At 38.6% G+C, this 16,118-nt stretch overlaps 1 protein-coding gene across 3 annotated transcripts in view; it reads left to right on the top strand.

Moving 5' to 3' along the window:
• The first annotated feature begins 2,038 nt into the window (after positions 1–2,038).
• NPHP3 (nephrocystin 3) overlaps positions 2,039–16,118 on the top strand; it is a 33,151-nt gene continuing 19,071 nt past the window's right edge. For 2 of the 3 annotated variants that reach the window (XM_019725926.2, XM_019725929.2), the window contains exons 1-10: positions 2,039–2,500; positions 4,202–4,327; positions 4,877–5,027; positions 6,837–6,989; positions 8,042–8,175; positions 9,640–9,800; positions 10,211–10,367; positions 12,139–12,213; positions 13,639–13,812; positions 15,738–15,841. In XM_019725926.2, coding sequence (XP_019581485.2) covers positions 2,105–2,500; positions 4,202–4,327; positions 4,877–5,027; positions 6,837–6,989; positions 8,042–8,175; positions 9,640–9,800; positions 10,211–10,367; positions 12,139–12,213; positions 13,639–13,812; positions 15,738–15,841 — 1,631 coding nt within the window. In that variant the 5' untranslated portion in view covers positions 2,039–2,104. Of the gene's footprint in view, positions 2,501–4,201; positions 4,328–4,876; positions 5,028–6,836; positions 6,990–8,041; positions 8,176–9,639; positions 9,801–10,210; positions 10,368–12,138; positions 12,214–13,638; positions 13,813–15,737; positions 15,842–16,118 lie in introns of those variants that run through there. The other variant, XM_074312841.1, reaches the window with a different exon arrangement.

Genomic DNA, 16,118 nt, shown 5'->3' with positions numbered 1-16,118 from the left:
GGGTGGATGTGGGTAGATAGACGTTTCTGGATTTATGAAAGGTTGGGGGAAAAAGAGATTCATTGCTTTAGGCACTCAGACCAAGGATGCATAATCGGAATTACTTCACAAACTATGGGAAGTTAGTGTAGTTTGTTATTGATTTGGAGGGAATGGATGATGGCTTTTTATTATGCAAGCATAAGAATGGAAGTCTTCCATTGAGGCACATTCCAAATGGGGTGCAAGAATGAGATGCATAATTTTTCAAAGGAGGTGGTCAGAAACCTAGTGGAATGATCCTTAAACCACAGATCCACATTGAGGAAACAAGAATTGGAAGCTGGAGATTGGAAAGGACTTTGAAAGGGAGAGAATCCTTGAGGTATTGTGATGATGGGAATGTTTCCCTTTATCCCAGCTGACTACCTGAAGAACTTAATATGCATCTCCTGGAGTTTGAAAAACACAATGGCCTGGTGTCTGATTCCCTCCTGAAGAAAATCTAAAGGCTAAGAGATAGGCTGACAAGCTATTTTGATGGAGGGAGTTAGAACTGACCTGCATCCCCAGAGTTCTTTGGGATGAAGATTGTACTTCGTATTGTGGTAGATGTAATAACTGAAAGACTTGTTCCCCCAGCCACTGGAGTGATACCAGCAGACAGCCCTCAACTGTCAGTGCCCACAGGGATTGCTTTGGCTGAAGAGAGCTGACAACTGGCTGGTATGGAGATATAAAACACACACCCCCACCCCCCAATTTAGGACAACTCTACAGGGCCATCTCTGCTTCAGAACTCCTTGTCAATTAGCTGAGGCCTCCATTAAGACTGCAAAAAAGCTCAACTTCTCTCTCTGCCCCATCTTGCATCTTTCCCCTCCTTTCCATAGGTGTTGACCTCAAGGGCACTCCCTAATAAACATCTTGCATTTTAGAGTCTGCTTCCCAGGAAACCTGACCTGTAACACCTGTGGATTAGATGTGGGCCCCTGGGGAAGTAAACAGCGTGGATTACCTTGGATCTGTTTAAAGGGTACCTTGGAGGAATGAAGAAACATCAGCAGAGAGGAAGCTTAAACTATCACTGGATTCCTTCCAGCTGAGGAAAGAGTGACCAACAGCTGGCATAGAGCTGCACTAGCCCAGGTCAGGAGAATTGAAGATGAAAGATTCCCAGTTATGAGAAGAGGGGTCTTTGAAGAACTATCTAAGAGAAAAACTAAGAGAAAAGGGGCTAGCTTTAACCGTTTACCAAGTCCAAAGAGCACCAACATCCAGCTCTCAGCAGTGTCAAATAGACGCCTGTCCTGCCGTCTCTCCCAGGGCTCCAGATTTGGAGAGATTAGCAGCCGGGGTTAGCAGGAGAGGGGCAAGAACACAAGATAGGGGAAGAGAGAAGATGCCAGCCCTACTCTTTCCCTAACTTTAAAGTCTAAAACAGTTCCCCCATCTCTTTTCATTTTTCATCTCACCTAAACACTGACCTTCCCCCAAATACTGTAATACTCCATCTTTCCCTTTATTTGGTGAGATGCCCCCATTTCTCTGATATGCAGTCTCCAGTGTCCGTTGTTGCAAGAAGTTAGAAAAATAAAAACCCTCACCTCGTCCGTCTAAGGATTGTTCCTAGTGGTCTCAGGCTGTAAAGCCGAAAAGCTTTTTCTTTTTCTTGGCTGGCACAATGTCTTGCTGGTCATTCCAACTACTTGCGTACTGACAGACACTTAGTGAGAGGCACATAGCAGGCGCTCAATAAATTCCTCAGATTTCCCAACTGCCTTCAGAGAGACTGGACAGAAACAGCAGCAGCGATGGCAGAGCAACTGGGAGCCCAGGCCAGGGCTCACTGTGAGGCACGCACCAGTCAGGAAGCCTCGAGCGGATAGAGGCGGCTGAGATAAACCCCGCGCGCGCTCGCAGGTAGCACAGCAGGGGGTCCGCGCGGCCGCCTTATATGTCCCGCGCCGCTCGCCCCGCCCACCCCGTACTACCGTCCTGCCCCGCCCCGTCTCGATGCCCCGCCCCATCTCGCTTGCCCCGCCCCTTACCGCTCACCGGGACCCGCCCCCCTCGCTCCATCCCGCCGCGTCCTGCACCCGGGGTAGGGGCGGCTGTCGGCGCCATGGGGACCGCCTCGTCGCTCGTGAGTCCCGCGGGCGGGGAGGTAATCGAGGACACGTACGGGGCAGGCGGCGGAGAGGCCTGTGAGATCCCGGTGGAGGTGAAGCCCAAGGCTCGCCTGCTGCGTAGCTCGTTCCGCCGGGGCACGGGAGCGGCGGCTGCAGGGGCCGGGCCCGGGTCGCTGCCCCGCGGGGCCGGCGGCGGCGGGCTGCTGGGGGCCAGCTTCAAGTCCACCGGCTCGTCGGTGCCGGAGCTGGAGTACGCGGTGGCCGAGTACGAGCGGCTGAAGAAAGAGTACGAGATCTTCCGGGTCAGCAAGAACCAGGAGCTGCTGTCCATGGGCCGCCGCGAGGCCAAGCTGGACACGGAGAACAAGCGGCTGCGGGCCGAGCTGCAGGTAAATCCCAGCCCTGGCGCGCACCGAGGGTGGCCGCTACACGCGGGAAACTGAGGCCCCGGGCGTCCTGCCTGTGGTTTCGTAGCCGCTTGGCGACACTGCCACGCTGGACTCTGGATGCCTGACCCCGTCCCTCGTCCATACTGTCTCCTCTGCAAACCAGATTTTGAAAGTTGAGCAGAAACTCTTTTGCATTCTAATGTGAGGGTACGTTCTCTAGGGATCTAAACTGATTCCTTAACTAACGCCGCCCCCGTTCTATTTCTGATTCATTCATTCGGACACCTTGAAGCAATTAGCCTGAAAGTACCATGAAGCAGCAAATGCCAATCTCCAGGGACTCCAGGGAAGTAGGTTCACACAGGGCACAGACACACAAAAGATTTTGGTGACATCTGTTGAAGCAACTGATCAAATTCTTCCCAGGAGTTTGCAAATCCCCACCTTCCTCAAATTTTAGATACCACCAAGGTGGGACACATGTCTTGGTTTCTTTGTGAAGTTCCGTAGCTCTCATAGCTCTTGGGTTTTAATGATGCTAAAGTCAATTTTTCCAGAAACTCTGATTTTCACCATCTTAACTGCTTGAGGTGTAGTCAAATTCCCTTAATCCATTTGGTTAATTTACTAAACAAAAAAATTATTGCTTGTCCTCCCTGTAGTAGATCTATTTTAGCTCATTAAAATAAAGCAAAAGGTTGCTTTTCTGTGAGCAATGTTGTAAGACTCTGTGTCATTGGTTTTGGACCCCTCTGAGGGTTGTGGTTTGTTTCCTCTTTACTATGGAAGAGACTTCTAGACAGCCCAAATGTTCCTGGGCTCATCTCTGTAGAACTGAATAAATACCTCAGTGTGATTTTTCTAAAGGAAGAAGCCTTTTTCCTTCTAGACTAGGCATTGTTGTCAACCCTCCCCAGCCCCCCACTCCATTAGTTGTTGTATTATTGGCACTATCATCTGGGAAGACATACTTACCAGCAGTTCTATCTGTGATCGTAATGGTTTCCTACTGGGCTGTCTTAATGCACTTGCCTGTATAAAATGGACTTATGCATTTCAGATATCTGATTTAATGCACCCAAGCCACTGTCCCGTGGACACTGCACATTGGAAATGACTGAGATGGGGGTAGAAAAGAAATCTGGACCAACCAGGGCAGAAGTACAGTAAAGGTTGACAAATGCCGGTCTCAGGTTCCTCCTGTTACCAATCCTGATTCCTTATGTAAGCCTTTTGGTTCCTTGCTCACATATCTAGGCATTCAAAAAATTCTTCAGTATTTATTTAATCTAGTCAGTCAGACATAAACTGGAGGAGGCCTGTGGATAACAAGATGAGTAAGACATGGAAGCGAGGAGTGCACCGTCTCCCTGTATTAATGATCTTTCAAATTAAGCTTACAAATTGTAAGCTTAAAGCTGAGAGAAGCGCGGTGTAAGAAAGATTAAGAACTGGTGCAGTAAAGAAAAAGTACTAATTTCCATTGAGAACTTAATGTTGAAGTGTCTTCCTTTACTATAGTTCAAGCATTTTTGCATTTTCCTGTTGTATTTGAACAAAATGGCAATATGCAGTTCTTGATAACTGATAAAATAGTAAGTAAATTGTTAAAATTCTAAGGTATGTGATATGTATGTGGGATATTGCAAAATTTGGGAAGCATACCATTTTTGTTAGAAATAACAAGGTAAATTATTCCAGGCACTTCAAAAAACTTACCAGAAGATACTTCGGGAAAAGGAAAGTGCTTTAGAAGCCAAATACCAAGCAATGGAGAGAGCAGCTACATTTGAACATGACAGAGATAAAGTTAAAAGGCAATTCAAGGTACTCCTTACATTTTCACCCCCAAACTGATGCAGACTAAAAACAGTATGTTTTCAAAGTTCATATAATGCTGTGATGTATAAATAGAAGTAAGTGATGTAGGAATCATCAAAGTTACAAGGAGTAGAGCACTTTTTACATTTTTGAGTTGAACCTGGTAAACTTGAGATAACTTCAAAGAAAAGGTATAAAAGTGAGCATTTTAATAAGGATTTTTAAAAATGGAGTGTTTCTATGTGGGGGAAGGCATTTGGAAATATTTGGGAATGTTTTGTGTGAGAGGGCATTATTGGCAGTTAGTGAAAGGGGGACAGATTTGCTAAACCTTATGCCATTCACAAGACAGCCCCACAGACACTCATTCTGCCGGAATTCCAGAGGGTTCCAGATATATAACAGTGAAACAGAGGTACTCAGATTATTCATCCTACAAAAGAGATCAAGGACTCAATGAATATTGGTTTTATGAATGAAAGATTTTTCCCTTAAAAGTTGGTGATACAACTTTTTTATTATAGAAAAAGTTTCAAAATTTAAATTCTTTCAAAGATTTTTAGGGAGACCAAGGAAAATGAAATTCAGGACTTATTGAGGGCCAAGCGAGAGTTGGAGAGCAAACTTCAAAGGCTACAGGCTCAGGGGATCCAAGTATTTGATCCTGGGGAGTCTGATTCAGACGACAACTGTACAGATGTTACTGGTAAATTTATTTCCTTTTTTATAATATTTTGAGCTTCCAGGATAGGTGTAATGATATTGTAGAGCACACTTTGAATTCTTTTCCTTATAAGTGATGGCTATTACAAATAGAGTTGCGCTTTCTCTCTTTCTCAGCAGTTATGACAGCTCTTTTCCAAGAAGGCCATGATGTTGTCCGGGGCTGAGGTTCCTTGTGTCTTGCTGCTCTGCCAGCCTTAACCCATAGCTTTTCTCTCTCTGGCCTAAGACAGCTCCTCCAGGTCCCACGATACATCTACATTTTAGCCAAGGGAAGAGGGAAAGGAATACATTCCTTTTCTTGAAAACACAATCTGAAAGATATACTGATCACTCCTACTCAAATCCCATTGGCCGAACGGCACCTAGAAAGATTGGACAGTGTAATAATCACTAGCAGGAAAGCCATGTATACACCTAAAGTTTGGGATTCTGGTAGTAAAGGAAGAAGGGTAAAATGGAAATTGGAAGACAGTTAGTAGTCTCACATTATTTTTCCACATAACAATGTATTCTTTGCAACTATCAGAATGCCTGCATAATATTTCATAGAGTAGTTTTCAATGCCGTTTTGTGAACTACTCAAAAAGCTTTTATAATTAAACATATAAAATATGTTTTTTTCTAGAAATAAAATCATAGCATGGAATGGAATCATAAATGGAATCGTAGCATGAAAGGGTCCACCATGTTCCAAGAAAATATGAATAAAGTGTGACTGATACTGGAAAAGATTCTATTTTAAGTGTGGTGGAAAAATGCGGTCACTCTCCCATTTATAAAAAAAGACTTATATTCTTACAAACTGATACATTTTGGAGTGAAATATGGCCACTGACAGTTCCCTTTTAATTTGCATTTTAATACCACTGCAATCTGACCAGCATCCTAGGACTTTTATTACTAACTTGTGAGAAATAAAAGGAAGTGATTCTTATTGGCTTAGAATGGTGAAAATGCTTTTATGCCCCAACATTAATCCTAGTGGTTATTTCAGTATTGACATATGTTAAAATGTGTTTCAAAACTATCGTATTGTAATTGTCTTGGCAAGTTAATAAAAACAAGTTAACATTTTCTGTTAGGTCTTTCTTCACATTTTGATTTAGACATGAAGAAGGACTGCCAGAGAGAATATCACTCATTTGAGATTCAAAGGCCTACGAATAATCATCTCAGTTTTGTCAGAGATTTAGCCCAACTACCATTTTACTTATAGTTAGTCAAGTGTGGCATGTAGATATTCTGGCAAATATAATTTATATAAAAAAATCAGTAAGTTCCTAAGTACTTACTGATTCAGACATTAATTTTGTTGCTCTGAGAGATTAAAGAGGATGTACTCTTTGCATCCTTAGCTTACAGCCTAATGAATTACCAACGTTAATTACTGATGTGCTAGCAATAGTATTCCTTTGAAATTCTTTCTGTAAAATTTTATATTGATACCTAAACCATATAGTTAGAAACGTTTTTTAGAACTTTTGAGTGGGGATGTTTTTAACTTCTCTCTGTTATTTTAATTCCTTTGGTTATTGTATTCTTAATTTCTTTTCATCTTGCTCTTTTTAATTCCCTCTTTGAGATGACAAACAGAATTATGTTAACCTGCATCTTAGAACTGGCCAGAAGTTGATGGCAAAATATTTCCAAAATCATTTAAGTTTGACTGTTTGTTGTGTTATAATATTGTAGTATTTTTTTAAGTTAGAAATCCTATTCAGTATACATGATAAGTTTTTGAACATTCAGTAATTTGGTTTTCACAAGATAAAATCTCTTGCTTTAACAGCTGCTGGAACCCAGTGTGAATATTGGACTGGCGGGGCCTTGGGAAGTGAGCCTTCCCTAGGGAGTATGATCCAGCTTCAGCAGTCCTTCAGGGGCCCTGAGTTCGCCCATAGCTCTATAGATGTGGAAGGACCCTTTGCAAATGTCAACAGAGGTAACACACACCATTTGCCAATTATCTTGGCTAATGGCAGTGACTCTTCATGTACTATGATCTTGTGCTGGGAGAACTACTGTCAGCAGAGCATGAGATTTGTATGCCGGTATCTTCCATTATCCAACCATCATGAACTGGTGCTGTCACTGACCAGGGCTGATGAAGTTACATATTCACATCAGAATCACATGGTGCTCCCCAGCCAGACTGGCCAATCAGGTTCTAATAACTGAGCTTCTGGTCTGAATTCTTAGGTGTTTTAGTTGAGCAGTGCAAGTTTAGTGTAGACTAACTGAGAAACAGGAGTTTTTAATCTTTCCCTAAAGCATCTTTGATGGTGTTGAAGGTTAGAGCAGGTTGCAGAGTAGAATATGAAACCTCAGTTATATAATATAACATTATTAGTCAAAAGAATATTTTCATTATTTTTATATAATTCTGTGTACAAAACAGCTCTAAGATCTGTTCGGAATTTCGATACCAGATCACAGATCTGAGATTTTATAAGTAGTTCCACTGTTTTTTCTTAAAACTATACGATTATTTATCTACTAGCAAAATGAAAACCATCTTTTAAATTATGCCTTTTGAATTAGCCAAATCTGTCTAATGAAATGTTCATTCTCTCTAAATAGCATATGGTTACTTTTCGTTTTATGCCATTCTTGAACTTTCTTTTTGACTCAATATTATTTCAAGAATAATAGGTAGATAAAACCGTAGGCCAGCCTGGGAATGTAGGCTCTCCTCAAGTAGCAAACTAACTGAACAGCCCATGTGGCAGAGTTCCGTGACATTTGACTGAAACCACTGGTACCCCAGCAAAGACCACTGGTGACATTGATTGCTCCAAAACCCAGAATAGAGTTTGACATTAGAGAGCTGATTGCCTTCTAATATGTCATTCTAGAAGCTATGTCAATATTAACAAGTAAGATCAGATTCCAGTCTACGATGCCTGTTGTGTTTTTTTCAGACTTCTAAAATTCATCTTGTCAAATGTTTTCTGGTAATTTTTTTCATGAACTTACGAGAAATTTTATTTTCAGATGATTGGGACATTGCTGTAGCTAGTTTATTACAAGTCACTCCCTTGCTTTCACATTCTCTGTGGAGTAACACTGTCAGATGTTACCTCATTTATACAGATGAAACCCAACCTGAAATGGATCTTTTCCTGAAGGTAAGGATACGTATTTATTCAGTATTCACTGATTTAAAATACAAGTTGATATCGTGTCCTATTTCTGATTCTAATACATGTAAACCAAGTAGTTTATTACCTCCTAGTAATAAACCACCTACTGGATTATACATGTCTTAAAGAACAGGAAGCATTTTGGGCTTTTCTTAAGAGCCAATATTATCAGTATTTTTAAATTAAGATCTTGGAACTTTGTGCTTTTGAATGCTTTATTACATGTTCTCCACAATGTTTAAGACCCTAGTTGATAGTGCCTGCTTTAGTTAACATTTGACAGTTCTATCCTTGAATCTGTTTCAGGTTATAATAAAATTTAATCCCTGTTATGGTTTCTAATTTTTCAAGACAGCCATTGGGGTTAATCTGAGGCAGAGGTTGGCAAGCTGCAGCCTATGTTCCAGATCTGGCCAGCAGCCTGTTTTTGTATGACCCAGAGCTAATATTGGCGTTTACATTTTTAAATGGTTGAAAGAAATGAAATGAACAATATTGTGTGACATGTGAAAATTATATGAAATTCAAATATTAGTGCTATAAATAAAGTTTTATGGGAACACAGCCATGCTCATTCATTTACGTATTGTCTGTGGCTACGTTGCACTACCACAGCAGAATAAATTGTGACAGAGACTAAATGGACCACAAAGACCTCTGCCAAAACAACCAAGTTGTTAAGCTATTATTAATTTGTGAAAATATTTGCCATCTGGCCCTTTATAGAAAACGTTTGCTGACCACTGTCTGTTTGTTCTAACTGAATCTTAAATAAGTCTGCATGTCACATTTTAAACCTGCTATAGTAACATCCTCTGGATTGTTGATTAATAAGTTCCTTTAGCTTTCCTTTTTAATGTGACTAAATTTTGGTACAAGGATAAGATATTTTGAAAACCAAAGCTTTCACTCACTAATTGAATATAAGTTATTCCCAAACACAGATTGAGGGAATTACTAATTTATTGCATAATAATAGTCATCATAACTTAATTTGTTGTAGACCAACATATTTTTATTTTATATCTGTTTAGTGTTCTAATATATCATGGTGGACATTTTTTCCTGTACAGATAAATGGATTTATATTTTCACTCTTTATAACAATAAAACAAAAATCATTTGTAATAATAAAAATAAACAAATACCAAAGCAAACAGCCTAATTTTTTTCTCCCATTGTTTCAGGTTCTATTATGAGATAAATCATTTTCTGAGCTAGGAAACAGCCAAGTTGCTAAGCTACTATTATTTTCATTTTATAGAGAAATTTGCCTTTTCTCTTAAACATTATCTTTAAAATGTGATTATATATATTTTTAAATTTTAAATCAGAAAATATTCAACATAGCCTGTTCTAAAGCATACTTTTTTTATTTTCAGTAGTATGAAACTGGCTAGATCTTTAGTTAAATAAACTGTGCTTTTATATATTTTAATTTGTTTTTAGGACTGTTCACCTAAACTTAAAAGAATGTGTGAGACAATGGGATATTTTTTCCATGCTGTATATTTTCCAATAGACACTGAAAACCAATACCTCACTGTAAGAAAATGGGAAATTGAGAAGAGCTCATTAGTTATCTTATTCATTCATTTAACTTTACCAAGGTAAGCTGAAAATTCTGTAATTTACTATAGGAGTTAAGCTGGTAACTTTTCCATTTATTTGCAAAGTCTCATGAGTGATCCATTATTTTGAGTCATATTTAACAGCATTTTTGAGCATTTTTTAATATTAGATTTAAAAAAATTAAGTTCTGTATATGCTTTAAACTTTAATTTAATGCACAATTTATTGTACCTACTCTCATTGTCTGCTAATGAACATATTATATTTTAACACTAAGCTGGAGCAGAGCTATAAAAACATCCATTTTTGGAAAGCTTCACTTGTTCTGCAGTTGGGCCTTTTCTGGCCACTTGTCATTGCAGTAAGCCCCCATTCTTGACCCTTCAGTTGATTGACTAACTGCTGCCACCATGCAATGTAGTAAAAGAAATACTGATTTCCAATCTAGGCTTTTGTTGGAAGACTGTGAAGAAGCTTTTCTGAAAAACCCTGAAGGCAAACCACGATTAATTTATCATCGTTTGGAGGATGGGGAAGTCAGTTCCGACTCTGTCCAACAACTGATTGATCAAGTTTCTAACCTGAACAAGACCAACAAAGCCAAGGTAAAATTCATAGGGTTCTTTAAGAACATGCCTGACAGAGAAGATCCTTGTTAGAGCAAAGACCGTGAGGTGGGAGTGAGTCTGGCTGTTTGGGGAGAAGGAAGCCAGTGTGACTGGAGCAGAGTGAATGAGGGGAGGTAAGAGGGAGCTGATTGTGTACAACCTTAGAGACCATTTTAAGGCCCTAGTTTTTGTTTTGTTTTTTGTTTTGTTTGTTTTACTTCAATTGAGATGGGAAGTCATTGGAGGACTTGAAGCAGAAAAAGAAATGTTATTCTGAGAAGGATCTCTTAGGCTGCTGTGTTGAGAATTGACTGGTTTGGAGGGTATCGGGGTGTATGGAAGAGTTGCAGTCGTCCAGGTGAGAAATACGGGTGGCTTAGACCAGGTGATGCAGAGGAAGTGATAAGAATGGCAGGATTCTGGATAAATTTTGATAATAGAGCCTACTGATTTCCTAACAGATTAGTTGTAGACTATGAGAGAGAGGGGTAAGTAGCAGTATATAACTAAAAAATATGATCCGTGAGTGGAAAAGGAAGGTTGTTTTCTGTGCTTTTTTTCTTTTTTTGTTTTTTCTTTTCTATCTATTGTTGACCAAGGATTAGTGTAAGAAAAGAGCCTTTTTATAGTAACCTTTCCTAAGAGTGCTGGGAAAAGTAAAAAACTGAAGATGAGTGGAAAAAAGAGATTTGATCATCCCTAGATTCATGGTGAGATGTATATTAGAATGGAGATACAGGCTTTGCATGACTACGCACTGAGATAACTTGGTAAATGGTTATAGTTAATGTTAAGAATACAATAGAAAACAACTCCAGAATTTTTTGAAAGTTTTTATTTCTCTGTGCCCAGCCAGAAAATAAGATCACATGTGAATATGAGCATTTTTCTTTACATCATTTAGTATTGAAAAGATAGGTTGAGACCAGCATAACATACTGAAGAGCTTAAGGCAGAAAAGTGCATTTTTATTTCAGTTACTCTCCAGAGCCATTTCATTCTTTCTTTGAACTTTTTTATTATCAGCTTAGTTCACTAGGTCCCATGAGACAAGATATTAATTCATCATTCTTATCTCTATTCTATTTATTCTAAAAATACTGCCTTTAAACATTAGTACACTAGAAGAATGAATTTATTTTATAAAAGTGGGATTAAAATAAGATTCCTGTACCATGATTATAAGTGTAAATGTAGGCTAAACTTCCAAGGCAGTTCACTTGCTAGGCTTTCTAAACCATTTCCTTATTCTAATCTTAAAATAGTAATCATTTATTATTAATACACATGTTCTTTACAGATAGGACGTTCTTTCATCAAGTTCAAAAGACTACTGTTTTGCATAGCCAAATACCATTTTGCATTTTTTTTTGTAGAATTATAGCTTTACTGGCATAAGAATTGATTTTGATGTATTTTTTGAGGGTTATATGTATTGAGTGGGACGGAAATACGTAAGATAAAATTTGGACACATAAGCAAAAAATGTGTGCTTTTTGTTTTATTGCAACATTGTTCACACTAAATCCCTTGTGTGACCCTAGACAAGTTACTTAACTTGCCTCAATTTCCTCTTCTGTAAAATTCAGGTAATCATAGTGTTCCCCTTATAGGGTTGTTCTAAAGACAAATGAGCTAATAGATGGAAAGTGCTTAGAACAGTTCATGACATGTAAGCACTATAAAAGTGTTTGCCACTACCATCACCTCCTTCTGTTATTATTGGTTTTATTCTTGTTGTTGTTTTTAAACTTCTTTTTTTCCCCAGATCATTGATCACTCAGGAGATCCCGCAGAAGGAGTATATAAAACTTATATTTATGTGGAAAAGATTATTAAACAGGTAAATATGCATTCCCTGTAAGATTTCATCTAAAATATTTAAGACTGTTTTCCATGAAATTGGATTTTCCAGAGAAAATAACTTGTTTGTTTTCTGAATATAATACCCAGTGTCACTGTTCTGTTGGGAGTTCATCCTGTGATATCATTGTGCTATTACTAGTGCCATGTATCTTTATCTCTCATCTGTCTCTCAAAGCTATTTGATGCTTCAGTACCTGCTAAGAGTAGACTGGATTGCGGAAGTGCTAGTTAAAAAGTATTTGAGGGAAAATGTCCATTGTATTCAATAGGGAGTCTCCTCAGATTCTGGTGCACCTTGAATTTTTGTATATTAAAAAAAAAAAAAATCCTTCTCATTTTCCTAACAGCAGAAAGGGGTGAAAACACAACTTTAGGGGTCTGTGGTCACAGATCATAGAGGTGTCTGGAGCTAAAAGTTTTCATGATGTCTCAAGTATTATCTTGAACATTTATGTGAGTTACATAATCTGCTTGATATTATACCTGTGTGTATTTTTAATAGAGAAAATCATTTAAAATCATGTATCAGCAAAAAATGCCAGTAATGATAATAAGAAAAATAACCTCCATTTTCAAATAAAATGGGCACAAGAGGAAGATGTATCATGTGTAGCCTGTGGTTGCCCATATCTGCTGACCCCTCCCCCAGGGTGCTGCAGACCCTACTACAGAAATAAGGGATTAGATTACTTTTTAAAATTTAACTTGCATTATAAGGACGGAGATTTGTTATCAGAGAAAAAGAGTGAGCCCCAAAGCATAATATGACTTATGGCAACACATTCTGTATTGTTCTTTAGTATAAAGATTGACATTATCAATTTTGGTTTTCTCAACAACCTTATAAACTTTAAGACCAAGATAAATGAAATGAATTGAGCAGAATAAATGACAGCAAGTGAAAAATGGACATATTTACCATCTTTACCACTTGAAGGATAATGTATTTTCAGTGACATAATATGAAGACTAGTTATTACAGCAGAGATATTTGATATCAAGAACCCCATCTTAGTAATTACATTCTTAAAAAAATGTAAAGCAGCATATTTCTTAGACATTTGCACATTCGTTAATATTATTCACCAGCCAGATATAACCAAAGATATTGTGTAACATTTTTCAGAAAACAGATCCCATGGGAGTCAAATACCCCTCTAACTTTATTTTTAATAAAAGAGAGAGGTCTTTTTTTTTATTAATATTTCTTGGTTTTTTCCTTTATTTTTAAGCTAGAGCTTATTTTTATGGTTATAAATGTATTTTTCTGGGTGCTGTACATGGGTCCTGGTTTTGGACTTGCCCTCTTCAAAGGTGAAGCTCACCTTAGGCCTGTGTGCTGATGCTGCTATGAGATCTTTGCGTTCTTCATTCATTTTCATGTGCTTGCTCTTGTGTTCAGGACATTTTAGGCTTTGAAACCACAGACCTGGAGAGTAAGGATTTGGGCAGCGAAGATTCTATTCCAGAAGAAGATGATTTTGGTGATGTTCTCTGGGACATACATGATGAACAAGAGCAAATGGAAGCTTTTCAACAGGCTTCAAATTCAGCCCACGAGTTGGGATTCGAGAAAGTAAGCGTTTGGAGTATTGTTCCAACAAAGATCAGTCACCGCTTAAAGGCTGTATTATGATTGTGTTTTCAGCTAAATATAGTCAAGGTTAATATTTGTGTTAGTGTCTGCGCTCGTGGCTTGATTATCCGTGTTGGGACACGTGCTTAGGTATGTATATATTATATGAAAGATATGTGAGATTCAGATAGCCTTATGAACGTCAAACTTTTTTAGTTACAGGTTAGGATTTATCCACCATGTGTTCGTTATGCTACCATCTTAAATTCACCAGACGAAGATTAGTATATCTAGGAAATTTAATAAAAATAGTAAAGCTATCCTTCCAATTTTTAGAGGACGCAACATATCAAACATTCGGGAAACAAAGCACAGTAGTTAATTCAATAGGCAGATCACTCCTTCAGCATCCTTAAATATCTAAAAAAAAAAAAAAAACCTAACAGAATTTGAAATGTACAAAGAATCTGTGTCCAAGTTCAAAAAATTTGGAGTGCTTTTTAAAAATTAACATAAGATAATATTTTAAAGAATATTACCGTGGCTGTCGCCAACAGCTGTATTTTTATAAGACTTTTATAATTGAGACTATGTATTATATTTATGTTGTGGTTTCACCATTTCCTGACTATGGATTTGACTTTCTTTTCTGTAAAATGAGAATAACTAATAGTACCTACCTCACGTGGTTGTTGGGTGGATTAAACCAGGTAATGCATGTAAAGCACCTGGCACATGATAAATGTTAAACCATTATTATTTTATAAGGGAGATACTGCTATCATTCTTTTATAAATGAAGAACCTAAGGTTCGGATTAGGTTTGCCTAAGAGCACACAGAAAATAGGTTGCAGACTGGGATTTGAATCAAGGTCTTCTGGCACCAAATCCTGTTTTCTAACATAGGAAGGGTCTTAATTTGGGAACAATGGGTCTATAAATGGGCTTTCTGTGGGACCATGAACTAAATTGTTTGGACTTGCAAGGTCATAAAGCAGTAAAGCCTTTGCTTCTTTAGAAGCGTCATTGCTATCAGTATTATTTGAGTTCCTGGAGAATATAGTCTGTATTTAGATTTGACAAACAGAAAAATTGATTGAAAAACTATATCACATGATCATTTATTGTAGTTGCTGGAAATTTCTTCTACCCTAAAGCCAACCACAAACTACTTAATACAAATTCTTTGAATTCCTTATCAGCTGTCATTTGGACCACTGGTACACTTAATAAACATCTCAGCCCCCAGATAACTTTGGAATCTCCTTAGTAAGTACTGAGATATTTTGGTTTTCTGAACGTGTCCTTTTCAGCTCTGAACCAGTTTTTAGTGTCTGGCGAAAGCCTGGGAAATATGGTTCTTGGACTTTGCCTAGAGCTCCCTCAATTTCAGAAAGATCTCAGGTGGCCTGTCCTAACCTGATTCTCTGCAGCAGGTTGGGAGACTCCAAGGTCTTAAACCAAAGCTGCTATTGTTTGGACCTATTCTCAGGAATCCCAGGAAACTGAGGTGGTCTCCAGGACAGGTGTTTGGACCAGGAGATCGAGGTGCCTGTGGGTACCCTCAAGGCCTTCTGTGGTACTTCCTGTGGTTTGGGGCCACAGGGTTAGTGGCCTCCTTGCAGCATTCTGCAAAACACCTGAATGTTGTAAAACCCTGTGGGAATATTAAATGTTATCCCTCATTCATCATTTACAGCTATACTACGTGTAGAAGAAATTGGGGCCCATTTGCAGTTTACTACTTTGGGCATATTTAACCAGCCATAAAAATAAGCAATTATGAGAGTGCTGTTGACTAAAAACATATTTCATTTCCTCATACTGCTTTTCTCCAGTGATTTCAGAGGATAATCAGAAGTTGACTGTTTAGTATTCTAAGATGCCTGTGCTTCCTCTCAGTTTAAATTTGTTTTTGTTTCTAGTATTATCAGCGCCTTAATGACCTAGTGGCGGCACCGGCACCGATTCCACCCCTCCTGGTGTCTGGAGGACCAGGTTCTGGAAAGTCCCTTCTTTTATCAAAATGGTATGATGCAGTGCAATGAAACTGTTACCATTGAGACATTTGAATTGCTAAACCCATTCAACAAAGTGTAGTATTGCATGTCTACCTTCCTGCATAATCTGTACTTAAAGTTAAAAAAGCAAAATGGAATGAAAAATAGATTCATGCCCTGAACTGTACACAATTGGGATGTTAGAGAGAAGACACAGAATAAGAAAGGAATAGGAAATGTGAGTGTGTGTAATTGTGCACGTGAATTATGTAGGTCAGAGCTGCGGGACTGCTTTGTAAGGGAGTG

Source organism: Rhinolophus sinicus, linkage group LG10 (genome assembly GCF_036562045.2).
Source record: "Rhinolophus sinicus isolate RSC01 linkage group LG10, ASM3656204v1, whole genome shotgun sequence".
NCBI lineage: Eukaryota > Metazoa > Chordata > Mammalia > Chiroptera > Rhinolophidae > Rhinolophus > Rhinolophus sinicus.
Note: the sequence above shows the minus strand (reverse complement) of the source record. Positions and strands in the feature narration are given on the sequence as shown.